Source organism: Candida dubliniensis, chromosome R, assembly GCF_000026945.1.
Source record: "Candida dubliniensis CD36 chromosome R, complete sequence".
Classification (NCBI taxonomy): Eukaryota; Fungi; Ascomycota; class Pichiomycetes; order Serinales; family Debaryomycetaceae; genus Candida; species Candida dubliniensis.
Genome location: NC_012867.1, coordinates 1,333,470 through 1,361,225, shown reverse-complemented (window position 1 = coordinate 1,361,225; position 27,756 = coordinate 1,333,470). Strand labels below are relative to the sequence as shown.

Below are 27,756 nucleotides of genomic sequence, written 5' to 3'. Positions count from 1 at the left end.
CAGTTTCCGACCAATAAATAAATACGCTGTCTTCCTCCTCCCTCCCTCCTCGCCCCTCCACTTTAAAATTTTTTTTTTTTTTTTCTTCCCTTCATATATTTTCTTTCTTTTTATTCTTACCAACCATTTAACCAAACACTGGCATTAGAATATCATGTTGAGAGTTAATTCTAAATCATCAATTAAAACATTTGTTCGTCATTTATCTCATAAAGAACTTAAATTTGGCGTTGAAGGTAGAGCTGCCTTATTAAAAGGGGTCAACACTTTAGCTGATGCTGTTTCTGTTACATTAGGTCCAAAAGGTCGTAATGTTTTAATTGAACAACAATTTGGTGCTCCTAAAATCACCAAAGATGGGGTTACTGTTGCCAAAGCCATTACTTTGGAAGATAAATTTGAAGATTTAGGAGCTAAATTATTACAAGAAGTTGCTTCTAAAACCAATGAAAGTGCTGGTGATGGTACTACATCGGCCACGGTTTTGGGTAGATCAATTTTCACTGAATCAGTTAAGAATGTTGCCGCTGGTTGTAATCCTATGGATTTAAGAAGAGGTTCTCAAGCTGCTGTAGAAGCTGTTATTGAATTTTTACAAAAAAACAAAAAGGAAATTACTACTTCTGAAGAAATTGCTCAAGTTGCCACCATTTCTGCTAATGGTGATAAACATATTGGTGATTTATTAGCTAATGCCATGGAAAAAGTTGGTAAAGAAGGGGTTATCACTGTTAAAGAAGGTAAAACTTTAGAAGATGAATTAGAAGTTACTGAAGGTATGAAATTTGATCGTGGATTCATTTCCCCATATTTTATTACCAATACTAAAACTGGTAAAGTTGAATTTGAAAACCCATTGATTTTGTTATCAGAAAAGAAAATTTCTAGTATTCAAGACATTTTACCATCTTTGGAACTTTCCAATCAAACTAGAAGACCATTATTAATCATTGCTGAAGATGTTGATGGTGAAGCTTTGGCTGCTTGTATTTTGAACAAATTAAGAGGTCAAGTTCAAGTTTGTGCTGTTAAAGCTCCAGGTTTTGGTGACAATAGAAAAAACACTTTGGGTGATATTGCCATTTTAAGTGGTGGTACTGTTTTCACTGAAGAATTGGATATTAAACCAGAAAATGCCACTATTGAACAATTGGGTTCTGCTGGTGCCGTTACTATTACTAAAGAAGATACTGTGTTATTAAACGGTGAAGGATCTAAAGAAAATTTACAAGCTAGATGTGAACAAATTAGAACAGTTATTGCTGATGTTCATACCACTGAATATGAAAAGGAAAAATTACAAGAAAGATTGGCTAAATTATCTGGTGGGGTTGCTGTTATTAAAGTTGGTGGTTCTTCTGAAGTTGAAGTTGGTGAAAAGAAAGATCGTTATGAAGATGCTCTTAATGCCACTAGAGCTGCTGTTGAAGAAGGTATTTTACCAGGTGGTGGTACTGCTTTAATTAAAGCCACCAAGATTTTGGATGAAGTTAAAGAAAAAGCCGTTAATTTTGATCAAAAATTAGGAGTTGATACCATTAGAGCTGCCATTACCAAACCAGCTAAAAGAATCATTGAAAATGCTGGTGAAGAAGGTTCAGTTATTGTTGGTAAGATTTACGATGATCCAGAATTTAACAGAGGTTATGATTCTCAAAAAGGTGAATTCACCGATATGATTGCTGCTGGTATTATTGATCCATTTAAAGTTGTCAAGAATGGATTAGTCGATGCTTCTGGTGTTGCTTCATTATTGGCTACTACTGAATGTGCCATTGTTGATGCTCCACAACCAAAGGGTCAACCAGCTGCTCCACCAGCTCCAGGTATGGGAGGTATGCCAGGTATGTTTTAATTTTCAAATTAAAAATTAAGTGAAGCAATTTTATATTTATACGTTAGTGTTGTTTAAATCTGTAAATAGTTGATGATAATAATAATAATAATTCAATCTTATTATTACTATTAATAATAGAACAATAATTGAATAATGTTTATCTTACAAGTAGAATTAAACGGGTTTTAGTCATCTCGTATGAGGACTACAAAAAAAAAAATAAAAAAGAAAATAAAAGCATTAAAAAAAAAAAGAAATATTGATTTCCCATCACAAGATCGTATAGGTAACTACCACCATTGCAAGTTCTGTTTTTTTTGCTTTAATAGTAAACCAATAGTAAAAGCAGGAGGAAGAAGAAGAGAAATCAATATAATGATACCAAGGAATATTCTACGATGTTTGAAGATATAACATTTCGAAATAATCAACATAGACGAGCGACGAAAACATCTCATCAATTAATTATTAAGTATCAAGAATTGAAAAAATTCACCGAAATTTATAAATCTTTATTAAAGAAAGGAAAGACCAAGAAGAAGAAATCACAATTACAACGGAAGAAAATTTTACAATTAATTCATCAAGAATTAAATAAACGATCATTATTGAAACCGGAAGAAACTTTTGAAATATGGCATGAATTATCTGATTCAATAAATAAAAATGTTGCTAAAAACGTTTCTAAAAAGAAACTGTCTAAGAAAGGTAAAAAGGGATTAAAAGATAAACCCGAAACTGAATTAACAGGACATCAAGGAAATGAATTATTACGGAAAAAAGTAATTGATCTTATAGAAGGTAATGAAGTAAAAGAGCAAGAAGAGGAAGAACAAGAAGATGAAGAGGAAAATAAGGAAGAGGAGGAAGAAGACTTGATGACTCATAAATTGAATCAATTTGTTAATAATTTTGATTCTTCAAATCGATTATCAAAATTTAAATTTTTAATTGAATCAAATGGATTAGAAATATTACCAGGAAGAAATAGTAATAATGAAGAAGATAATAATATCAACGATAATGATTCTATTGAAATGATGATTCATAAATCAAAATCAGCATTTCGCCAACATATTAATAATTTAACTACATTATTACATTTACAAATGATGAAAAAAAATTGGTCAATAGCTTATAAAATATTTGCATTATTAATACGATTTCCTCAAGTTGATATAAGAACAATTTGGCCATTAGGTATAGAAATATTAATGCAACTTGATCAAAACAAAACCAATTTTTTAAAAGTCAAGAAATTCTTTAATTATTTATCATCATTTTATATGATTACTGATAATAATCCTGCTACTAGATTTATATCAATAAATCATAATAATCGTAGTACTGTAGCTCCAGTTTGGAGATCAGGTTCAAAAACCCTAACTCCATTATATGTCATTACTTCATTATGGTATATTTTTATTCAAAATGATTATGAACAAGTTTTAAATAAAATCAATGAATTGATTCTTGAACCTCCTTATAATTCTGAAGGTGTATTATATTTTATATCAAGTTTATGTCATTTATGTCTTGGTTGGAAATTGGTTGACACGTATATTACTGGTGGTGGTGGCGGTGGTGATAGTAATGAAGATGATGAACGATATATTGTGGAAAAACAATTGAATATAATAAAGAATAAAATACAAGAAGATTTTGAAAAATGTGAGAAATATCAATTTATATATCCTAAACATGAAATAGAATCACAATTCAATGAGTTAATGACGGCTGTATCGAATAAAATTAAAGAAAACAATTCTACCATAAATAATAACCGAGATACTACTATGAATAGCGTTTCTGGTTCATCATCACTGGAAGAGAATGATTTAGATTGGGATGCCATTAGTTCCGATGAAGATAGCGACAATGAGGAGAATAAAAATGAAACATTGATTCCAACTCAAATAGATAGTCTTTATCGATCAAATGGTTATAACCAAGACAAATACCACTCACATAAGAAACAACAACCACAAAATCATCGTTCAAACCATAATGATGATGATGATGATGATGATGATAAAAATCTAGTAGAAGTTAATTTCACTGATGATGAAAGCATGGATGAAAGTAATCATTTGAAAATAGAAAATCATAAAGAAGATGACATTCCTGCTTCACAACCATTAGATTTAGATGGTGATATGATGATGATGAATGGTCACAATCATGATGATGAGGAAGATGACGACGAAGATAATGACACTCAAGCTATAGAATCTATTGATAGTGATCATGAAGAAGATCGTATCACTAAAACTTTAGATTCATTTGATACAAGAAGAAATAGTTTAGAATTATATAATAAGAAAAGTTCAAGTGTTGAACCACCAACTGATACATTAAAAATAACGTCACCAAGTAAGGATACTGCTAGTCAACAAACCATGCTTGATTTTGATTTCGATTTTGATTTTGATTCCGAATAATAAGATGCAGGGAGGTTATATATACATATATCATTTATCTATAGACATATACACATATACACATATCTCATATAGGTTCTTCTTTTGGAATACCATAAGTTATAATTTCACGAGTACTTGGTTTTTCCTTATTAATCTTCAAATCTGCTTGATGATAAGAAGAAATATTGACTTTATAATCAACACCACCACCACCATTTCCGTTTGCTTCTTGTTGTTCAGGTTTTTTCAATGGTAATATTAACCATCCTGGAGGTAATAATGCATTTTTTGGTAATGCAATTGATTGCAATAAATCATTGGATTGAGATGATGGTCCTTCAATTGGTTGTTCAATAACGTCATTATTGGATTGTTGGTTCGGCTGTTCCCCATTTGCTGCGTTTTCACCATTTTGCAATAAATTATTAATTTCTCTAACTTCTCGTTGTAATTCAGCATTTACTGCAGCAGCAGTCGCGGTTGCAGTTGCAGTTGCGGTTGCTGTTGCTGTTGCAGCTGGAGGTGGAGGTGGAGGTGGTACAGGAACATTACCTGGTTGAGGTGCTGGTACATTCCCATTATTTTGATCATTGTCCCTATTATTATTATTATTATTTGTAGTAGTAGTAGTACTATCATTGGAGAAAACTTTTCTTCTACATAATGGACAACTATCTGATCTTTCTAACCATTCTTTTAAACAACCCAAATGTAAAATATGACCACATTTCAATTTTTTAGGTGATCTTCTTGGGGATTGAGGTTTTTTGAAAATTCTTTGATAATCTTCCAATGAATGCATGTCTTCGCGACATATAATACATAAACTATCAGATTGAGACAAATCATCTTGTGTAGCATTAGCTAATTGAGTATCTAATCTTTTTGAAGATTCAATAAATGCTAATAATTGATTGGTTTCAACCCAAGCACGTCTCATTGATGAATATGTACCTTGTAACATTGATAAAGGTAATGAAAGACCCGAATGGATGGTTAATAAATATACAAATGATAAATATGATATAAAAGTAAGTACAGCTGATCCAATGTCAATTCCTTTGGTATAATATGGTTTATTCTCCCATATAAGTTCAACATCATCATCTTCATCGATTTGTTCGTCTTCTTGGTCTTCTTCTTCTTCATCGGAATCAACATCATTGTTGTTAGTAGCAGTAGTAGTAGTTTCAGTTTCTCTTAAATTATCTGATGATGTTACCACATCATCATTATTTTGTTGCCACCCTCTAATCAGAGCAGCTTGATGTTCATTTTTTCTAATACGATAAAAGGCAATTTCATAAATACCTAATAATAATTTAGAAAAATATGTTAATGCTTGAACTCCTTGTACTGCAAATTGGAAACCAAACAATAAACAAGTAACAGAATTAATTCCTTGGAAAACATCATAAACTAAAAATTTGGCAAGACTAAAATCAGTAATTATGAAAAAAATATTTAACCAAAAATTTATTGATAATCCAAAATGATTAATCACTTGATTTAAATAAATGTCTTCATCATTAATTTTATTAACAATAATTAAATTGACATAATCTAATCGATCAAACATTATAACATGGAAAACTTTAAAACTCATTGATAATCCCATTAAAAATACATTCATAATAATATTATTATCCCCCGTGGCTAAATTTAATAATAAATTAATGGCAAATATAGGTAATTTTTCAAATAAATGTTCAACTTCAATCATTCTTAACGATCCAAATAATAATAATTGAATTGATTTATCAATTATTAAAAATAAGAAAATTATGAAATTAAGTAATATTCCTAATTTAATCCCATCAGTGAATTCAACTAAAAACATAACAAAATTAAATGATTTACTCAAAGAATCATAAATTGACCAACTTAGTAGAGCTATGGATATTGAAGAATATCCAATGATATATTGTTGAGTTTTACTTATTAGCATGATTTGATAGAACAGATTTAAAAACAGAAAGGGATTTATTAATAATGATTGATATTCAGTTCACTGTGCTTTCTTCGTGGTATTAGAATTGTGGATTGTTAGATTCAATTGATGATGTTGTAGTTGTAAATTGTGTTAATGAACAAAGTGTCAAGAAAAGCAGAATATGAAACTTTAATTATTTCGAGTGTGCGTATGAATGTAATGATCGTAACAACCAACAAAACGGTCGTGTACTTTTTGTCACGTTGTCGGATAATCTTTATTTGCGGAGTAATAATTAATACCATTGCGTGTTTCTTATCCCTTCAAGTAGCCAATTGTTTATACGAGGAGAGAATACTTATTTCGTTTATAATAGGTAATTGGGTTGTTCTTTTGTTGAGCCAAACACATTTCAAGAGTTTCTCCCAAAATAATGTATACATATACTTGCTATCTAATTCAACCCCTATACACAACTTGATTATCAAGCAATCTTGTTTTACTTTAAAGCAAGAGCTTCTTTGACACCTTCAACTTCTAAAAATTTCTTATACCATTTAGCAACATTAGGATATTTAGTATCATAATCTTGGAAATATTTATCTAATCCAAAACGTTCAACACCTTCAATTCTTCTATGATTACCAACACCAAAGGCAATGTCTACTATAGTGAATTTATCACCCACAAACCATTCATTCTGGCCAAGAACTTGATCTACTACTTTATAAGTATTCTCAAATGATTGTAAAATATTTTCCCAAACTTTTTCATCATTAGCTTTAATCCCAATATAAGTATGAAATCTAGATAAAGTACCAGCAAATTGAGTAGCTTGATAAAATAACCATTTTTGTTGTTGCCAATATTCTAACGGATTATTTTGTAATTTATAACTATATTTACCTTGTTTATCATAAGTTTCGGCAAGATATTGTAAAATAGCATTACTTTCTGGTAAAATCAATTCATTATCAACCAAAGTAGGGATTAAACCTTGAGGATTTAATTTTAAATACCAATCTTGTTTGATCTCTTTAGTTGGCCATGAAAATAAATGGATTTCATGAGGAATATTTAATAATTTAATTAATACTAATGGTTTACGACCATTACCTGTAGGAGCAGTATATAAAGTCAATGTCATAACGAAGGGATAGTATGCTATAGTGGAAAGAATGAAAGAATGAAAAAAAGGACTTAAAGCAAGTGGGAAGATTATGGATTCTTTTCTAGAAATCTCGTGGAGTTTATATAAGTGTGGAATTTAAGTTTGAAAAAGGAGAAGGAAGACAATTACGGAGATACGGTGATAATTTTAAGGGGGACCAAGAGAGAAGAACGCGGCAATATCCTTAAAAGAGAAATTGAGAATTACTAATCAAGAAACACTTTAGGATCTTATTATTCATTCATTAAACCCCAACCACGTTGTTGAAGATTCTGTTTTGATAAAACTTTATTCTTATTACGGTTGTTGTATTTAGTCATTAGAGCAATAATTCAATCTAATTGTGATACCAAAAAAAACTACATTCAGCCTTAATAGCTGGTATGGAGCTCAACAAACAAACTTGTCAATTTCAATCTATTTTATAAATATGTCATTTCTATAATTATCTATAATCATTATATAAAATTAGTTATGTAATGGCCAATATCAATTTCATTAAACCTGCTTCAGTCGCTAATTTCCTTGACGATGACCTCTTCGTTTAATATTCTTTCGTACTTTCCAAATCCCACCAATTTTCAGTTTTGTTTCAAAACTAATATATGGTAATTTCAAATCAATCTTTTCCCCAGTGTCAATGGATTTCTTTTTTTTCTTTTTAATCAGTTTTAAATATTCAATTTTTTTATTAATGAAATTAGGATATAATATTTCACAATTTGGGATATCTCCTTCACCTTTCACCATCATCAATTTATAATTGTAATTACTAGGTTGATTTTTTGATATAATTTTTTGTAATCGATTAATTACTTTATCTGGAGCATAAATATTCATATAATGTTGAATATTATTAATACTATGAACCATAATTAATCCAATAAATTTACTTGATATTATGGTCTTGTCATTATTATTAGATAATAAATTATTAAAATCATCAGGATTTAAATAAAATGGGGAATTACCATCTTTCCCACAAACAGATATGTCATCATCAAGATTACTATCCTTGTTATATTTGATTGCATAAATTCCATAAATTGAAACTTCAATTAAAGAACATAAATCTCGATGACTAAATTCATTATCAATATTATGATTCAATATTGTTGTTGAATAAATTCCTGGATTATTTGGTGAATTGAAACAAGCATAAGATATCTTTAATGGTGAAAAATCCAATAAATGATTATTAAAATTAAATCTTAATTTACTTGTGCTATTGTTTTGATGGAAATATAATAATTTATTAATATTTCTTATTTGTGGAGCAGAATATTTTGATAATTGATAAATTCCAGGAAGAATAGATAATGATTGATAAGTTAAATCTTGTAAAATATTAATATTATCAGGATATTGTTGATTTAAATTATTAGATAATAATATCAATTTATTAGGATTTATAATTTTCGTAATTTGATTTAATAATTCTTTACCATAACCTTTAACCCAACCGGGAGTATTTATAATTAAATGATTTCTTTGACCAAATTTAGTTTGATAATGATCAAATAATTTTTCAATTATTTTTACATATCGTGTTGGGGCATTAACAGCACTAGTAAATCCATAATAATGTTCAACACAAGATTTCACAATATTAGTATTTTGGGGTAATGCTACTAAACCAAATTGAACATCAACAATTTCTGATAATGATAATGCATATGGTGTTGAATATTCTGATTGACCTGGATCGATTTCTAAATATGATATTGGACGATTATTATTGGCTAATAATAATTCATTTATTAATGATTTACAAAATGTTGATTTACCAGTGTTTTTATTACCAATAATCATGATTATTTTTGGAGTTGGATCATTATTTGATTTCAATAAGTTTAATTCATTTATCCAATAAGAATTGATATCGAATCCATATCCTCCACCACTATTTTCGCTCGTTTCTGTTAGTACTATATCAAATGAATAATTTTTAAATAAACTAGTTTCAAAATTAGCTTGTCCAAAAATTAAATTCTTAAATGCTGGATCAATTTGAGAAATATTTTCAATTCCACTAAATGAATTCTCCAATTGTATTATTGAAGCTGATGAAGGTTGTCCCTCTTCTGGGGTATAGTGGCTTATAATCGGTAGTGATTGTGATTGTAATGCAATTATATTATAAGATTTGTTGTTTCCACTGGTCAAGTAATGACATTGATTAATCTTAATGGCTCCTTCAATTACTTTCAAATTACATTGTCCTGAAATTAATATATATTCTGATGGATTTAATATAATAATAACATGATTATTGGAAAATTTTATATTTGTTTCATTAGGAGCGAAATTGGATTGAGTAATACGGAAATTAACAATTGGTGCTGGTGTTGATGATAATGATGTATCATCAGGTGCTGATATTTCAAATGGGAGAAAATTATTACCGACTTGCTCTTCGTCGTTGTCATCGTCATCATCCTCTTCTCCTTCATCAGAGGTGTTGGCAACGTATTGTACCACTTCTTCATCATCCTCATCATCCTCATCTTGACTGGTGTTTTTACTGTTGTTGTCGTTGGTATTGAAAATTGATTCACCAAATGGATTATTCTTAAGAGCTGCAAATGCACTCATATTAACGAAAAACAAACAAAATAATAAATAATTAATATCCAAATTTGATTCTTAGATCAGTTTCTCCAATAGATGGACTGATAGACTAATATCAAGTAATTTTTTTCTCTTTCACTCTTCGGAAAAGATAATTTATCATCTACCTGCATATAAAACAAATACATACAGACTATTGATACGGACAAGACCTTCTTCCCCACCCCCCTCCCCCAAATATTACGTTCGATAGCAAGTAATAGTATTATGAAATGGTAATAAAATCAATAGATGGTTCAAAAATAACCCTTTTGCTTTCTCCATCTAGAATTGGACCAGTTTTTTGAACCTCCATAATTCGGGGTTTTGCCTACCAACAATAAATTCAAAGCTGCTGCTTTGGTTACGTTGGAAACATCTCTTCCTTCAAAGCTAAACACAATAGCATTGCTATTAGATCCATGACATTTTATTAAGAACTATTATTAATGTTTCTTTGTTGTTGAATCGGATAGACATGCTATAATAGGTAAATATTGTACAGTACTCACCACAATAACATTAAACGTAAGAGAAAGATACAGAATAACAATAGGAGTATTAACTAAAACTAAGCTTTATTATTGTTGTTTGAAAATAGTATAGATCCAAAAAAAAAAAAAAAAAAGAATAACCGTTAATTGTGTTTGATGCCAGTTCAACCTACAATTATTCATGTTAATTATAATACTATATCATAATAATTGTCTCGTTGTCGTTACTTCGTTTCTTAGGGTGACTTACAAAAACACAAATTCAATGGAGGGAGGGAGGGGAAGGTAATTTATAAATTGCAGAACCAAAATGGAACAGTAGATATATAGAAAATAATTGAAAGGGTTCAACATAGACTCATCAATTTCATAGATCAAAGGAATTGGAGATACTGTAGAATCAACATCAATTGTATCGCAAAGTACTAGTCTTGCTTTTACGGAAATACAGATGGAATTATTTTAAGAAGTAATCACAAAACTCATTTCCTTTATATCCTTCTTCTTCTTCTTCTTTTTCTTCATTGCACATAAAAGGGTTATATTTTTGGATTTAAGTAGCTGCAAATACAAATGTCTTTTTCTTTTTTGATTATGAAGCCTCCGGAATTGTGTTTATTCGGTAACGTAAAGAAAATTTATTTAGTTGATTTTCAAAATTTTTTTTTTTTTTTTCATATTTTTCACCAGCAAGAAAATGTTTTACACTAAAAATATTGTTTAATTTTAGTCAATAAAAAAAACCAAAGTGTACAAACATGAATCTAATTTACCTAGATAATTAAATTTTACGAATAGTATCTAACAACAATAATAGTTATTGTTATTGTTGTTTAGTTTTTTTTTTTTAGTCGAATGAGAATTATCTGAAACATGTGGTGTGGTGGATTTTAGATTCCACACCACCACCAACCACCACCACCAGAACTAATAAGAATAATTTTTAGTCAAGGCGTTCTTGTTCTTGTTCTTCTTCTTCTTTAGTAATGGTGTTTCATTTGACTAAAATTTATATCTTTCAATATATCAAAATAGAACAATTGTCCAAGATATACAAAGAAGAGAAAACTAAATTGTAAGCGTAAAAATTTTGTTTTGTTTTGTATTTCCCAGTTTCATTTATTAATTGACAAACCCTTACAATTAGATTGTAATTATGATACGCATTTAGTTGTAAAACAAACAATAGTGCAATGTATTGACAATGATTGATTCATTTACTACTGGGTGGAAATTAAATACCACCACAATCACCATAAATTTACTTGATACTACAATTACTTGTTAATAATGCTCTTAAAAAACTTTACATTACGAGATTGTTTCAGTAATAACAATTAGACGACTTATTTAGTTATTTATTTATTTATTTATTTATTTGATACATTATGCATAAATAATGAAACGATATTCACAGTAACATTATTTCAGTTTCTTTTTGTATTACGAGTATTGTTTAACTTAGCGATTGTTTAGATAAAATTATGCTTGTTCTATTGAACAATGGCTTTGCAACAATATTCTTGATGATGTTTTAAGATGTTTTATGGTTACTAATTTTAGATATATATCAATAACCTGTATTCGTCTAGCTTTATAATGAGGCTCTATTTATAAACATATCTTATACAACACCCCACATATTATTGTTTTTGTCTCTGTTAGTAGTGTTTGCTTGGTTGCTGGTTTATCATTAGTTGCAAAAAAGAAAAAAAAATCATCCAAACTCTTCAATAATGTCGCAAGTGGGGTGTATTGACACGACATAATAAAAATTGTAAAAAAAAAATTTCCTCCTCTGTCGCCGCCCTATTGGGTGCCCCGCAACTCAATCAGTCAGGGCCACAAAACAAAAACAAGTTGGTTTAAGTTGTTAGTTTTCATCTAAATATTGATTTTTACGTAATAATATATAATTTACACCAATATTATCAGAATAAATGATATTCTTTTAGTTGATGCATCCAATCGAGTTATGAATGGATGGAAATAAGAATGGTCTAACTGAAAATCGATAAATGTAACCAAGGGTAATTCATTTAAATAGTTTATCAAAACCAAAAAAAAAAAAAAAAATGAGCCAAGGATTTTCACTGCAGTTTTTTTCTTCTTGGTCGTTTCAGGACTATCACCATTACTATTGCTATTACTAAATATTTAATTTTGAATTTTAAATCAAGGCGGGTGAAGAAACTAAGTCCACTCACCAAAGTGATATCGTCTCTGGTGATGTTTTTACAATATAGACCACATTAATAATTTCAGGTTCCGGGGTCTTTGAAATTTAATTTATTTGAGACAAAAAAAAAAAAAAGAATTGATTAAGGAAAAGCTGGAGAAAAAGGCACAACAAGATTTAATTTCTTGTCATTTGGTCTAGGTCACTCATTTTCTCTTTGACATCTCCTTCTTCTTCCTCCTACTGAAATTGTGATTATAGAAATATGCAATTAATTTTATATCATTTAATCAGCATATACATACATACAGCTAACAGAGAGAGAAGGGATGACTGTTAAGGACGACCTACACAAGAAAAACCATGGACCCAATAGAACAGAGAAAAAGGTCTAGACCTTTGGCATCTCCCCCCCCTCCCTCCCCCCTTTTAAATACAATGAAATAAGGTTATTAGCCCGTGATTACCCAAGCATGTCATACCTAGAATTGATGTACAATTTATTGGAAGTTCATGTTGTGTTGTGTTACATAACCCACCCACCACCTTAATTTTTTTTTTTTTGGTACCCTCTGATGAAATGGCACCAAAAGAATAAGCTCATTTTAATGTGATTGCCAATTTAGACATTTTCTGAAGAATTAGTGCCAGTTCTATATCTCTATATAAGTTATATAACCAAATACATCAAGTAGTTCTTTGTCTTGGTTTTATTAGTAATTTGGGTTTCTTTTTGAGAGTCTGGATTTGATGATGAGTTTAGTAAAAAAATATATATATCGGTCATGCATTTTATTCATCTCTAAGTGCTTGCCTTTTTGTGGATTTTGAATGTTGAATGTTACTATTTTGTGTTTTTAGTTAGTTAGTTAGTTAGTCTGGTCTCACTTGTCTAAATTTACGTTCTCCAGTATTGATTTTTAGACTTGGCGTGTTTTTTTTTAAAGTTCTTTCTGGTATGTGAAAAAAGTAAAGAGAAATGACACACATTCTCGATCCCTAACAGATTCTTCAATTACTAAGTAAAAGAAATGACATAATGATAGAAACTTCACATAACAACGTTCACACCAAGAAAAATAAGTTGTTGTTGAGAGAAAAAGACAGGGGGGACAAGGGGGCAAGGGGTAAAATAAAGACCAAGATAGCTTGAAAGAAAGAAATAAACCGATATAGTTGCACCTAGGAACAGCAGCAACAGGGGGGGGAAGGGGTGGGTGGACGAATAGAACGGAACTAGATCGAGATATGGATACGACGTTCAATCTCACGACATTGCAAATGCAACACGCGTATATTTTTAATTCGAGAACGGCACCGAAGCAAGAAAAAAAAAGATGAATTCTAACACCGAACTAACCAATTACATGTGTAAGATTCAATCTGCTTAATGTCTGTTATTGAATATTTCTAAAGAAAATGGTTTCTGTTATTCTAAGAAAACTATTAATATTTGAAATCTTAAGCGAAAAAAAAAAAACTTATTTATTGTGTGATAACCACAACCATCACCAAATCGTCAAATTTTGGACACGGTTTTTTGCAGCTCCCTGGGTATACCCCCGTCTATACCCGAGATATACACAAATAATTCAATCTCTCTTTTTTTTTTTATACTAACAAGATGACCACAAAATAACAACATTAAATATCTACGTATTAATGTCATGCCATGCCAATGCTTTATGCAAAAATAAAAAATATTTCAATTAGTTGGGTAATGGTATGTTACTATTTATATCCCAACAACGCGATGGAGGAAGAAGTTGTTAGATAAAATTCCTGGAATATGCATTACTACTATTATTATTATTATCTAGAGAATATTCCATTTCCAGCAACAATAACAACATCAAAAGAAGTTACTCATTTGATACTTAAATAGGTAATCAAAACAAAACAAAAGCCATTGATCATCATCTAATAAGAGGAGAAGAAGAAGAAGAACGATTGTGGTATAGACAACAACAGAGATACTTCGCATACCCGTTTAAAAATGTCGTCATCTTCATTTTTTTTTTTTCAAGGAACAGGAAAAAAAAAAGGGGGGTGAGGGCTGAAGGCAGAAGGGAGGCTCAAATAAAAAGTGACAACAACAACACACTGTACAACACTACATAAGATCAAAAAAAAAAAAAAAAAAACAGAAAGGGAATGTTGTATGTATGTAGATTTGTAATCTTAGTTATTTAAATAAACGGAGATTAAGATCAAGATCGCAAACTGTATTAAATGCTTCTTGTGTTTTGGGAATTTCAATTTTTTTTGCCAAAAATTAACAATTAACAATTCAGAAAATTAGGGAATAATAGATTTAAATGGAGATATCGTTCGTTCGTTCGTTCTGTTTTGTTCGTTGTTGAAGTTGTCGTCTGTCTGCTTGTACTGTACCTATGTCGTTTTTTCTTTCTCTCCTGAAAAATATTATTTTTTAAAAAAATTTGAAAATTTCTTTTTTTTTCTTTTTCTCATACAATTATTCTAATTTAGGAATAAATCAATCAATCAATTAATAACAATTATTTCTTATATTTATAGTTAAATATCAACTTGAATTGAAAACTGATTGACTGACTGACGGAAACCTCCACTTCTGAGTCTTAATTTAACGTTTAATAAACACAAAAACCTTTCTCAAAAATCAACAAAAATTTTACATTCTGTTCAATAATAATAATAATAATAATAAATTTCCTATTGTTTACTAAGTAAAGCTAATGGGAGAGAGAGAGAAAGAATGAATGAAATTTTCGACAGTGTTCGTAACTACCTTAATTTTGATTTTCCCTTTTTTATTTAACTCATTTCACATGAATAAGTTTATAGTGGTGAGATTAAATGCGATGAGTAAGTAGTAGATACAATTATTGTAGTACTTACCCTCATTCAATTTGAAACAAAGCAAAACAAAAAAAACCAGCCAACAATCAATCAATCAATCGAATCAATCAATAATAGTAACTGATTTGAAAAGAAAGAGAATGTAGAAAATGTATATATTATAAGGAATTGGTTTGGGCGGGAGGGAGCGAAGGAGGGAGGACAATTATTGAACAAAAAAAAAAAAAGTCGTGTTTAAACAATCTAAAATCAACAACAAGGATAATTTGATATATACACGACTATATAAAAAAAGAGAGAAAAAGAGGTACCAAAAACAATGACGCAAGAAAAAAAAAAAAAAAAAAAAAGAAATCAAACAATTTCTTTTTGTGTAATTAGGAGTGTTAAAAAAAGAAGAGAAAATTTTTTCAAGGCACACACACAAAACTTACAAACGACAAAAATCCATTCAGGAGAGAAAAAAGGATATATACAGACAATAACTCAAAAATAAAAACAATATTTTAATCAACTATACATTGCTTTAAATGTATTATTAGTGACGAATGGTTAATTAGTTTGTCTAATACAGGACATTTTGAATCACTCCTTTTTCTGTATTTATTTCTGGTTTATTTTTTTTTTGTGTCGCAACAAACAGACTATTATACACGTATATATGTATGCATAATATGCATGGTCATATAATACTCTCTCTCTGTTTCTATATATATATATATAGCATTAAGGTTCTCAAGTTTTCTATTTCTATTTCTATTTCGTTTGCATCGCTTTTTTTTTGAATAATATTATTATTTCACTTTGGGTGTTGTTGTTTATATTTTTTCTTGAAACTCCATTTAGTTTTTAGTTGTTTTTTTTTCACCTACTTAAAAAGGAATAGAATCATACTGTTTTTGGTGTGGTGGTGCCTTTATTGTTTTATTTATTGTCTGATACAAGTATTTTTATATTTGTCTATTTATAAAACTTTTCCCTTGGTCACCCTTGGTCTCTTCCCCCCCCTCTTTCATCAACCTCCGCCTTCTACACGTCAGTTACTTGAGAAAGAAAGAAAGAAAAAAAAAAGAATTAGGCTCACCAGAATTAAGGCCCCAAACAAAGAAAAAAAGGCGACAGAGAAAAAAGAAAGAAAAAAAAATTTACTTTGTATATATAATCCAATCAACATTCCATTTTTTTTTTCACTGACCCACTCCACTAATTTTTTTTTTCTTACTTCCCCAAACTATAACTACCACTACAACTAACATTTCATTGGAAAGATTTAGTATCCCCCCCTTCCATTTCAATTCAAACATATATATATTATATACAACTACAAGGGATATTAATATTGTTTAGAAGAATAACCACACGTTCCCCCTTTTTAATAATAATAATTTCTTTCTTTTTTGTTCAATTAACAGAATTATTATATAATATAGACATTCAATAATTCAGTCTATTCCTATTACTATTACTATTCATTCGTTTGTTTTTCCTTGGTTTTCTTTTCTTTTCTTTTCTTGGTTTTAATTTTGACAAAGATTTAAATTATTGAAAAGAAAAGAGACAAAGAAGTATCATACTTCTATTATACAAGAATCACAACACTAATTAAATTTCCAGTCACAACTTTTCACTTTCTTCCTCCCTTCCTCCTCCCCTCCTTTGTGTGTGTGTGTGTGTTTATTTATTTTTCCCCCTTTTTTTCTAGATTGTTGTGTCATTCATATATACCTTTGGCCTACTTCTGTCCCCCCCCCCCCCTTAAATTATTTGTCAGGTCAATAATCAATCAACAGCCAAAAAAACAAATAAGGAACGAAAGGAAGAAAAAAAAAAATAAATAAAGTAGCAGAATTTACTCAATTTACACTACCCTCCCCTCCTTACTTACTTACTAATACTAACATACAATCAACCTTTCACCCCTTACACACGACACGCTCACTTTCAAACTTTCAAATTTAATAATCCATTTCCCCCTGAAATTTTTTTTTTGTTTCTACTTCTACATTTGTTTGGAAGTTTTCTTGCTTTATTATTTTCAATTATTCCCATTTCATTCTATTCCTAATTGTCTTGAATATTTTTTTTTTTTAATCTTATCAAGTCCATTATAATAATCTATTAATATTATATAATTAACTAACCAACAACAATTTAATACAATTTAATACCCACCATGTCAGGGACATCACAAGTACTTCAAAACGATTCTCATCAATCACAACATTCTTCAATGGCTTATAATCAAAGACAATCAATGATATATCCACAAGCACAAGTGCCACACCAACAACAACATAGTTTACCTCCATTACCACCATTACCAGTACCATCTTTACCTCCATTATCTAATGGTAACTCTAATTCTAATTCTAATGGTAATGAAATCAACAATAACGGTAGTGTTCAACCACCACTTCCACCTCCTCCACCAATTACTTCAAATCAACAGTACTATGCTGTACCACCTTTACGAGCACCACCTCCATTGAATACTTTGGCATCAGTAGTAAATTCTTTACCAACCCTAACGCCGACAATGACAAATGCTACTCATTCAACCATGTCATCTAATTCTTCTGCTGAATCTTCAACTTCAAGTTCATCTAATTCAATAACAAAACCTAAATCAAAAAGATCAAGTAAAGGTAGAGTATTTCAATGTACAGGATATCCTGGTTGTAATATGTCATTTACTAGAAGTGAACATTTGGCTCGTCATAAACGTAAACATACTGGTGAACGACCTTTTACTTGTCCTTATTGTTCAAAAAATTTCAGTCGTTTAGATAATTTACGTCAACATAAACAAACAGTACATGCTTACGAAACTTATTTAACTAAAGATAATCGTGATAGTAAATTATTAATTGAACGATCGAAACTGAAAAAGAAATTGAAACAACAAGAGAAAAAAGCTCAACAACAGGCCCAACTTCAAGCTCAGGCCCAGGCTCAGGCTCAGGCACAAGCTCAAGCTCAAGCCCAAATGCAACAGCAGCAACAGCAGCAACAACAACAAAATGGTTATAATTTCCAACCTCCATATCCTCAATTTCATAATCAATATTATGCCAACAACCAATACCAAGGTCCTCAACCACCAATGCCACAGCAACCACAACAGCACCAACAGGGAATACCGGCAGGGTATTTGGATCCATATAGACAATATCCAAATACTTTTGACCCCATGGCATTACCGCCACCACCTAAAATTAATGCACATCCACAAAAACCATTACCTCCATTACCTCATCAAATTGGTCAAGAAACTTCTGAAAGTGTACTGCAACAACAAGGAGGAGGATTGAAAATTCCTGATCATGCATTTACTCCTAAAAGAAGACCAGAACCATTATCATTACAACATTCTACTCATTCTAATGAAAATATTAGTAGTAATGATGCCAACACTAATAATCATACAGTGACATCATCAGTTACTTCTGATGCAGTTTATCCTCCACCACCTAAATCAGCAACTTCAGCTGCTTCATTAACTCCTAATTTAGCTAGTCCATTATCACCATTATTTCATCAATCATTTAGTCAAACTACTTTGAAAAGTACTCCTGATCCAAGAGGGTCTAGTACATTGACAAATTCTTCAGTATCAATAAAATCCCCCATGTCACAACATTTTTCAATATTATCAGGGAATTCTAATTATAGTAATAATACTACTACTAGTTTACCTTCAGTAAGTAATTTACCTCATCCCAATTGGGGACCTACTAATGGTAATGGTGCTGGTGCTGGTGCTGGTGGTTATCAAAATTCTTTACATCAACGTCAAAGTTCTGCTGTGAGTGATTTTCTGATATTTTCTAATAGTAGCAATAGTAGGAAAGATATTAAAAGTACTTGGTTAAGAGGGGTTTTAAATGATGATACAAATGATCCACAAGAGAATAAATTGACATCACCATCACCAGCTCCAACATTACCACCAGTATCAAGTATAACAAATGGAACTAATGATGGGAATAAAGATGTGATAATGTCAGAATCAGAATCAGAATCACAATCACAATCACAAACAAATTTGATAAATTCAAATGGTAAATCAAAACAAGAAAGTGGACCTACCTTAGAAAGTACTGAACTTACTAATATTGGTGCTTCTTCAATTAAATCAACTCATTCTACTGAAACATTACAAACTACAATGGTTATTGTGAATAAACTGGATACACCAACAGCAACTACTATCACAACAACAAATGAGAGTAGTTCTAATACTAATGCTACTACTAGTGAATATGTTTCGAAAAAACCAACAATAAATAATTTGATATCTCCATCACCACCACAATAACAATAATATTTTGAAAGGAAGAATTAAATAATATGTGTGTGCGTGATATGTTCGATGTGCGATGTGATGTTTTTTTTTTTTTTTGGTTATATTACTCGTTAATTTATATAACTGAGTATATAATCTAATTTTATTTAGTCTGGGCCCTTATATAGTTTAGCTAAAAATTTTTACATATATAATTATTTCTGAATGTTGTTGATTTAGGTTTTTGGTTTTTGGTTTTAGGTTTTAGGTTTTAGGTTTTTGGTTTTGGGTTTAATTTAATATAAGTTTTTTTTTTTTTGTTTAGTTCATCATTACTATGTAGTCTGTTTGTTTATTTGATTTTTTTTTATAGGCGACAACTAACTACTTTTACATCAAAGTAATCCCAAAAAGCATCAGATAAAGAGAGATGTGATGATTGGGAAATAGACCCTATTTTCAAAATAACGTCTCTGTGATTCTACGACAATCCTTAATGGGTTGTATTTGACTCTAAGTCATATAGCCTATATGAGTAATTGTAGATAGCAATAGGAGGTGGGGGGTTCTTTTTCATCCATATATGATTCTGTTTAATACACTCCTATTGCCTCTTCCAAGCATTATAACCCAAAAAAAAAACAAATAAAGGTAAGTAGTAAAATTATAGAAAGACTAAAGTATTCTATTGTTTATTGATTTATATCATTAGGATATCTTTTTATTTTGGAAGTTTATCATCTCACTCATGTACATTTCCCTATCTTCCTCCATATTGAACTTGTCTTTATAAACCAAATTGCAAACTCACATAACTTGAATATAATCCAAAGTTGTCATTATAGTTGTTGTTGTTGTTGTTATTGTTATTGTTATTGTTCTTGATGGAAATTCATATTTTTTTTCCCCACCGATTCCACAATAATGATCTTAACCCTTGATCCTTGATCTAGCCCTTGATCTTTGATCTTCTCCTTCAATTTGTTATTCCAATAAAAATTAGTAATGTAAAAAAAAAGTAACTCATTATCCTTTGTTATTCTGTGAAATTTCGTTCATTTCTTTCTTTTGTTGTTGTTGTTGTTGTTGTTGTTTCATAGTTTTGATCTCATTTATAATTTCCAATTTTTTCAATTTTAAAATTTGTTTTTTCATTTTAATTATATAATTAATCATAATTTTAATAAATTTAATTAATTTATAAATTCTTTTAATATATAATTGATATTTTTCATAAATTAATTTATTAATTAAAAAAAATTGTTTTTTAACCAATAAAATATCTTTTTGACAACCTTGACGACCTTGAATGTTATTATCATCATTATCATTATAATAATCATGTTTAATTAATTTTCTTAATCCTGGTAAAATTTCAATAATGATTTCTTGTTCATAATCATCAATTATTGATAATAATTGTTGATTTTTTAAATGTTTATTTTGTTGTAATTGGCGTAATTGATTAATATCATTAATTAATGATTGTTTATAATCATCTTCAGCACCACCACCACCATTATTATTATTATTAGGTGTTGGATTAGAAGTGATGTTATATTTATATTCAAGTAAATAACGTAATGGATCATCAATTGACAGTACTAAAGATGGATTGGTGTTGGTTTTGGTGTTGGTGTTTAAATTTGATATAGTTTTAGGGAATTTGCCATGATTATCAATTTGTAAACATAATGAATGGATTAATTTTTGATTATCATTGATTTCTTGATTAATTCGATTAACTATGTCTATTAATGGTTCAATATTCTCAGTTTTAAGTAAAAAATAATAATTATAATTTGTTAATGGTATTGTCGTTGCTGCTGGAGTTGTTGTTGTTGTTGTTGTTGTTGATGATGTTGTTGATGAAGGTGGTAAATTCTGTGATGAATCTGGCATTCTTGGAATGTGTCTGGAAATCAATAACGATTAACACGGATACACTTGGTTAGTTATAAAATATCACCCTCCTCTATGTTAGAAAGGATGTGTTGCTGTCGTGGTCAGATAAGAGAATCAGAGCTTCCTTGCAAGTTACTTCTGGTGAGTACAAATTCGGGGTTTTTTTTTTTTTTTTGTTGTTGTTCGTGTGAGTTGGCCGTATTTGTAAATAAACTTCGCCCCTTGCTTACTTTTCGTCCCGCAGTTTCTATACAAAGAGGAAATAAACATAACTCATTCAAAGCCGTTGTATTCGTTGTTTAGTTCTTTTGTAAGATCCATATATAGATGATATATATATTATACAACTAGTTCTAGTACTAGTTCTAGTTCTAGCTCTAGTTCTACTATTATGACCTATGATAATAATAAGTTATTTAATAAATTAATTAATGGAAGGGAGGGACAAGATTCATAATTTTTTACGTTGAATTCATTTTCATCTATTTCACTTTAGCTTGATTTTTTCCTTTCTTGCTTTTCTTTCTTCATAACTTGTTTTAAAGCTGTACTATCCAAAGGATCCAATAATTCAAATGAACATAATAAATCTTCCAGTACTCCCATAACCGCCCCCCAATTATCAAATTCTCCACAATAATTAGGGGCAGAAAATACTGTCACCAATGTTCTATCATTGAAAAATTCATATCCATCTTCAACAACCATATGAGCTCGACATACAAGATCAAAATTAAATTTACTTAAAAATTTATTTATCGCCACTTTAGAAAAAACATATGATACTCCTCGTTCATTATCTTCCCATTCATTTATAGTATCAGCAGGATCAGACCATAATAAATCATTCAATAATCCAAAATCAGGTACATCAGTAGGACGAGCAATATTTCTTATTTCATCCATAGAATTTAATACTGGTGATAACCCTCCATGGACACAAAATATTTTCCCAGCAACTATTGCTGCAATTGGTAAAGTATTAAACGTATCTATAAATAATTTCCATGTTTTTATATTACATCTTCTTTTACATTCATCATAAAACCCATATACTCTAGTAACATTGGCACATTCATGGTTCCCTCGTAATAAGAAAAAATTTTCTGGATATTTGATTTTATAACATAATAATAATAATATTGTTTCTAAAGATTGTTTACCTCTATCAACATAATCACCAAGAAATAAATAATTTGTCTTTGGTGGGAATCCACATTTAGAAAAAATTCGAATTAAATCATGATATTGACCATGGACATCACCAACAACTTTCACTGGTGGCGCAAGTTCTAATAATGATGGTTGGGATAAAAATATTTCTCTGGCTGAAGCACATATCAATTCAATTTCAGAATTCTTCAAACAAACATTTTTTGTTCGTTTACCACTAAATCCAGCATTCAATAATTTATCAATTAATGAATCTATATCTATAGTATTAGAATTTGTACTTAGTGATGACGTTGTCGTTTGCTTTTTAAGAGACAAGTTGGGTTGTTGCAGTGCAGATTTATGGGATGTTGTTGAAATGATTGAATGATTAGTTGATGTACGAGAAATAGTATTGCCATTCATCGAAGTCGACAATGGTGAACCTGGCTGTTGTTGTTGTTGTTGGTGTGGCGATAGTGAATCGGAAAAATTGGCAGTTTGTAATGTCTCATTGGTGTTGCGTCTAATTAATATAGGATTTTCTGAAGATGCAGAATTATTTCGTGATAATATTGGTTGTGGATGTGGATGTGGTTGCTCTGATGCTTGTGGTTGTTCTTGTTGTTGCTGTGAGTCTACTTGTTGTTGTTGCTGCTGCGAGTCCTTGATAGAACTAATTGACTTTCTCAGTCTTATTGACCTATTTGACCTTGTAGATCTCGTTGAAGTATTAGTATCTGATCTTTGTAATGTTGGAGCCGATTTAGATGAATTAGAACCCATGATAATGATAGACAAAAAAAAGTTGTGGTAATTGAAGATATAAATGGTTTCCAAAAGAAATTAGGGGGAAAGAAAACTTGTTGTCTTTCTTCTTCTGGGTTATTTTTTTTTTCTTGTTGTTTTTTTATAAAGACACTCCCCAAAGAAACAAAAGCTTCTTCTTCTTTAGTTTGTCTTTTTATTTTTCAACTTTTTCTTGTTGTTCGTTTTTGCTATTGTTAGTTGTGTAAGTGTGGGTGTGTATCTGTGCGAGACTCTGCGCGTGTGCGTGTGCTTGTGTCTGATTGTGTCGTTTTATTTTTAACGCTAATTCCCTCAATATCCACTGTCTCTCTCTCTCACGTTACAAGCCGCCCCCCCAACTTCAACGGTAGACAAATATAGTTAAGGCGTTGTATTAAACTTCCTGCTCATTTTAATTATAGATACAGAAGAGATAAGATGAGTTGAGTTGAGAGGATAGGTCCTATTAAAATGCAATATTGCAAAAAAAATTCACTTCTCAAAGCAAGCATTAATCGTCAGGTTTCTGTTTCATCAAAGAATCTTGGTAAAGCCAGTTGATATTTCAACACATCGAAATTGCTGCTGGTTGGATTGTAGTCATCGCATAGTTCGTCTGTTCTATATCATTCAAATGTTATTAATAAACAAGGGGGTGGGGGGAAGTAAAAAAAAAAGAAAAACAGGGCTAAGTATGTAAAAATAGTGGCTTACACAAGGCAGGATATCAAGACGAGTTCCATCCACCCCCTCCTCCCACCTTCTTCCCCAAATGGAGAAAAGTCAAACTAAAGAAAAGAAGAGAGAAGGTGGTTTAAAAAAAATAATTAGTTTTAACAAAAATAATTCTCTGTGTTTAGTTGAAATTGTTTTACAACTAGATTATTTAATCAATTAACCAATTATCATTAACTCGTTTTCCCTTTTCTTCGTCTCCTTCGTCATTGAAAAATAATAAATTGGTCCATTGAGAATCAAAAAACCTAAGACCGCTTGTGGTTACTAAAAATAACATTGCCTCAAATAAAAGCCACTTTTCTTGTAATATTATATGTCTCTTGGTGCAGTTTATACGGTTTAATATTTTCATATATCATAATCAAAATTAGATAAGCATTAGTATAATGAACACAAGCAAATGGTCCACACAATGTTCTAGAATGTTTTTCTTTTTTTTTTTTATGGGAGAACTAACTAACTAAATAGAAACATAGACAATATTTGTTCGCATAGCACAATAACTTACGACACACACAATCTATATCTCAAATCGCACCCCATCTCATTCTTTGGTGTTGAGTTTTTAATTCATCTAACCTATTAATTTGATTTCCCAAGGCTTAGGAATAACATTAATGACCAAAGCAATGTTGTTTTATTAATCATCTATTGCTCCGATGTAGCAGTTCAATCTTTCAGTACTAAAAATAAAACGCTAAGATAACCTATGATTGATTGATTTTATTTTTTGGGTGGAAAAATTAACCAAAATACAGAAAAAAGTATGAAACATATTAAACTTTCTCAACTTAAACAAATACCAACAACCAAAGTACAATCAATCATATAAGTTAATTCACTACATTAAATACCAAGACTTTATAACTACTTCTTTTTGTTTCTGGGAATTTCATATTTCTTTGCCTTCTCTTGTTTGGTTTGGTTGCAAAGTGTGTATAGCAGTTAATCCTTCTAATTAACTTTTAGTCTTTTCAAAAATTATACATGACACAATGGTATAACTACAGGGTAGAGTAATATTGAATCTAGAATCATTTTTGCTTCTTCGATTACTAACTAACTAACTAAGCAAGAACTTTAATTACTCTCTCTAACTTTGGATCCCACTTCATAATTTCCCTATTTACATAACTTTATACAACACCCCATCGTGCTTCATATCCATATCGGTTATCTTGACCCCACGATTGATCAATAGATGGTCAAAATCAATTGTCCCGTAATATTCCACTACCCCGACTCTCACCATTGACTTGTCTGACACCATAAACTTGCCACGAAATTGGATCGTGTAATCACGTTGTTTATTCAAATTCACTTTCTCTTTGTCCATTTTCACTTCGTGTACTTTCCCACTCCCTTGTTCATGGGTCTTGATGTTGGCCTCTGTACTCTCCAACCGGTCCAACCCCAACCCTGTCAGTGTCATTGCATTGTTGATCACCGACACCGCATTGATGGGTTTCACAACCCAACGGAAATCAACCTTACTGGAGTGCGTGTGACTACTGTCAACAGTTTTCGTGATGTCAATTTGCAACCCAGAAACACTGGGGTATTGGGACTCCACCCATATCTCAAACTCACCATCACTATTTGGATGTGAGTCCACAGTCAAGGGAAGACCAAATATTTGTCGAATTTCTCGATTCGCTGATAACCCTTCCAACACCGCATACTTGATGTTCTTCTCTTGTAGTACACGGCAAAACTGTTCCACATCGTTGGTGTCACGGTGGTTATGTGTTCCTCCATCTGTGGTCAGTTGATTGATTTCTGTCATGATGTATTCGTAGAATTCCGGGTCAAAGTATTTCAATCCATGTGGGAACAGATACGCTGTCTGGTACAAGATGTTGCCATTAAACCATAATGGGAGAAATATCGCTCGTTTCCTTGATTTCCCATCTGGTAATATCTCATCCTGGAATCTTTTATACTGAACTGCCACAAACAACAACATTGTGAGTGAACTAGACGCAGCAATTAATATGACAATAGTGCGCAAGGGTAATCGGTTGTTTCGTTGGATCGGGAACATGGCCAGTTGTGTGTTTAATTGGTGGATGGTGTTCCTGCCCCTGAGTAGTTGTGGTTGGCTGGTGCAGAAATACCTCCTATAGGGTATAAAAGTGGTGATTGGCCGGGCACAACTCCAATTCCTTGCTGATAGTCGTAGTATGTTTCGAGTGATCATTTGTGCTGATTGATGATGGATTAAACGGAGTCTTTTGGTTGTGATTCCTTTTTTTCTTGTTTGTTCTATTTTCTACTTTTTTGCGTGTTTCTTGGTGTGCGACATCTGACCCAGCTCGTATTACATGCTGACTGCGAAAAAGCACATCAACAATACTCGAAAGTTATACATTAATAATACAGATATAAAGTATATGTCTATTCCATACTGGCCCAGTCCAAATGTTGTGACTCCAATTCCTCCAACATCTTGAGCAACTCTTGCTTTTCTTTTTCTTCTTTCTGTTTATCCTCTTCTGAGGTGTCCACATGCTTATGTTTTAGTGTTTCCAGTTTAACACTGGCTGTGTTGTGTGGTTTGTGGTTGGACTTCCTTTCTCGTGTAGTGTGTTTGCCAACACTTAACTTGTCAAGCCTTTCAGCTAGGGAGTTGGCCCCTGATGAACGAGTATAATCTTGTTTATCTGCGGGCTTGTCAAATCGTGCAGCAAATGCCCTGGCAGCAGCTGTCATAGGTCCTCTTTCATTGTCTTCATTGTCTTGCTTAGGTTGTGAATTTCGTCTTACTCTTGGAGTACCTTCATGGTTGTTCTTGCTCTTCCGCGGAGACACATTATCTCTTCTCTTGTGGTGGTTGTGTTGAGAATCGGACTTACCTCTGTGTTTTCCATAATCATCTTTCGACAGTGGTGGAGACGGATACACATTTTGTGTGTCCTCAGCATCAGCCCATATACTCACCAATGTTTCTGATTTCTTGCTCGTTATTGGTTTACTCCATTTACTATCTTCAAGATCTGAGCCAGGTTTATCATTACTATTATTGTGGCGAGGATGGTGCAGTTGTTTGGAGTCCTGCTCAATAGCTTGTTTCACCAATGTTTCATCGGTAGCCCATCTCGATGCTAATCCAGACATGTTGTAAGTGTGTTAGAATGTGGTGTTATGTGGAGATGTGTCAGAATATGCAAAAAAAAAAAAAAATAACATCGCAATCTCATCTTGCATAGATTGTGGTGTTGTGGGAGTATGTTTTTTTTTTTTGCTGGCTTATCAATCCGATTGTTTGAAAGAAAGATCTTTCTTTGCCAGATTCTTGAGATTCCAGAACAAAAAAAATGTGTGTTGGCTTGTAAGCTGCGAAAGAGATGAGAGAAGATATGCTAATAACACAACAAGTGGTTGGAACGAACGTAAAGT

General features: G+C 31.1%; 10 protein-coding genes across 10 annotated transcripts; 3 read left to right on the top strand and 7 right to left on the bottom strand. All coding sequences in view use genetic code 12, as the record gives it.

Moving 5' to 3' along the window:
- Nucleotides 1–154: 154 nt before the first annotated feature.
- Nucleotides 155–1,855, top strand: CD36_31990 (heat shock protein 60, mitochondrial precursor, putative; the record flags this gene model as incomplete). The annotated part of the gene is made up of 1 exon (XM_002422119.1): nucleotides 155–1,855. One exon carries the CDS (start codon nucleotides 155–157, stop codon nucleotides 1,853–1,855), a length of 1,701 nt encoding a protein of 566 aa, XP_002422164.1.
- A 380-nt stretch (nucleotides 1,856–2,235) lies between these two features.
- CD36_31980 (RNA polymerase I-specific transcription initiation factor, putative) lies at nucleotides 2,236–4,278 on the top strand (the record flags this gene model as incomplete). Its single annotated transcript, XM_002422118.1, has 1 exon — nucleotides 2,236–4,278. One exon carries the CDS (start codon nucleotides 2,236–2,238, stop codon nucleotides 4,276–4,278), a length of 2,043 nt encoding a protein of 680 aa, XP_002422163.1.
- A 67-nt stretch (nucleotides 4,279–4,345) lies between these two features.
- On the bottom strand, nucleotides 4,346–6,208 carry CD36_31960 (ubiquitin-protein ligase, putative; the record flags this gene model as incomplete). Its single annotated transcript, XM_002422117.1, has 1 exon — nucleotides 4,346–6,208. One exon carries the CDS (start codon nucleotides 6,206–6,208, stop codon nucleotides 4,346–4,348), a length of 1,863 nt encoding a protein of 620 aa, XP_002422162.1.
- A 484-nt stretch (nucleotides 6,209–6,692) lies between these two features.
- Nucleotides 6,693–7,340, bottom strand: CD36_31940 (glutathione S-transferase, putative; the record flags this gene model as incomplete). Its single annotated transcript, XM_002422116.1, has 1 exon — nucleotides 6,693–7,340. One exon carries the CDS (start codon nucleotides 7,338–7,340, stop codon nucleotides 6,693–6,695), a length of 648 nt encoding a protein of 215 aa, XP_002422161.1.
- Nucleotides 7,341–7,880: 540 nt separating this feature from the next.
- CD36_31920 (Grc3 protein homologue, putative) lies at nucleotides 7,881–9,959 on the bottom strand (the record flags this gene model as incomplete). The annotated part of the gene is made up of 1 exon (XM_002422115.1): nucleotides 7,881–9,959. One exon carries the CDS (start codon nucleotides 9,957–9,959, stop codon nucleotides 7,881–7,883), a length of 2,079 nt encoding a protein of 692 aa, XP_002422160.1.
- A 7,702-nt stretch (nucleotides 9,960–17,661) lies between these two features.
- Nucleotides 17,662–19,806, top strand: CD36_31890 (zinc finger protein, putative; the record flags this gene model as incomplete). Its single annotated transcript, XM_002422114.1, has 1 exon — nucleotides 17,662–19,806. One exon carries the CDS (start codon nucleotides 17,662–17,664, stop codon nucleotides 19,804–19,806), a length of 2,145 nt encoding a protein of 714 aa, XP_002422159.1.
- Nucleotides 19,807–20,799: 993 nt separating this feature from the next.
- Nucleotides 20,800–21,675, bottom strand: CD36_31880 (conserved hypothetical protein; the record flags this gene model as incomplete). The annotated part of the gene is made up of 1 exon (XM_002422113.1): nucleotides 20,800–21,675. The coding sequence occupies one exon, from the start codon at nucleotides 21,673–21,675 to the stop codon at nucleotides 20,800–20,802; it is 876 nt and encodes a 291-aa protein (XP_002422158.1).
- A 495-nt stretch (nucleotides 21,676–22,170) lies between these two features.
- On the bottom strand, nucleotides 22,171–23,616 carry CD36_31870 (serine/threonine-protein phosphatase, putative; the record flags this gene model as incomplete). The annotated part of the gene is made up of 1 exon (XM_002422112.1): nucleotides 22,171–23,616. One exon carries the CDS (start codon nucleotides 23,614–23,616, stop codon nucleotides 22,171–22,173), a length of 1,446 nt encoding a protein of 481 aa, XP_002422157.1.
- Nucleotides 23,617–25,483: 1,867 nt separating this feature from the next.
- CD36_31860 (conserved hypothetical protein) lies at nucleotides 25,484–26,557 on the bottom strand (the record flags this gene model as incomplete). The annotated part of the gene is made up of 1 exon (XM_002422111.1): nucleotides 25,484–26,557. The coding sequence occupies one exon, from the start codon at nucleotides 26,555–26,557 to the stop codon at nucleotides 25,484–25,486; it is 1,074 nt and encodes a 357-aa protein (XP_002422156.1).
- Nucleotides 26,558–26,754: 197 nt separating this feature from the next.
- On the bottom strand, nucleotides 26,755–27,474 carry CD36_31850 (conserved hypothetical protein; the record flags this gene model as incomplete). The annotated part of the gene is made up of 1 exon (XM_002422110.1): nucleotides 26,755–27,474. One exon carries the CDS (start codon nucleotides 27,472–27,474, stop codon nucleotides 26,755–26,757), a length of 720 nt encoding a protein of 239 aa, XP_002422155.1.
- Nucleotides 27,475–27,756: the final 282 nt, after the last annotated feature.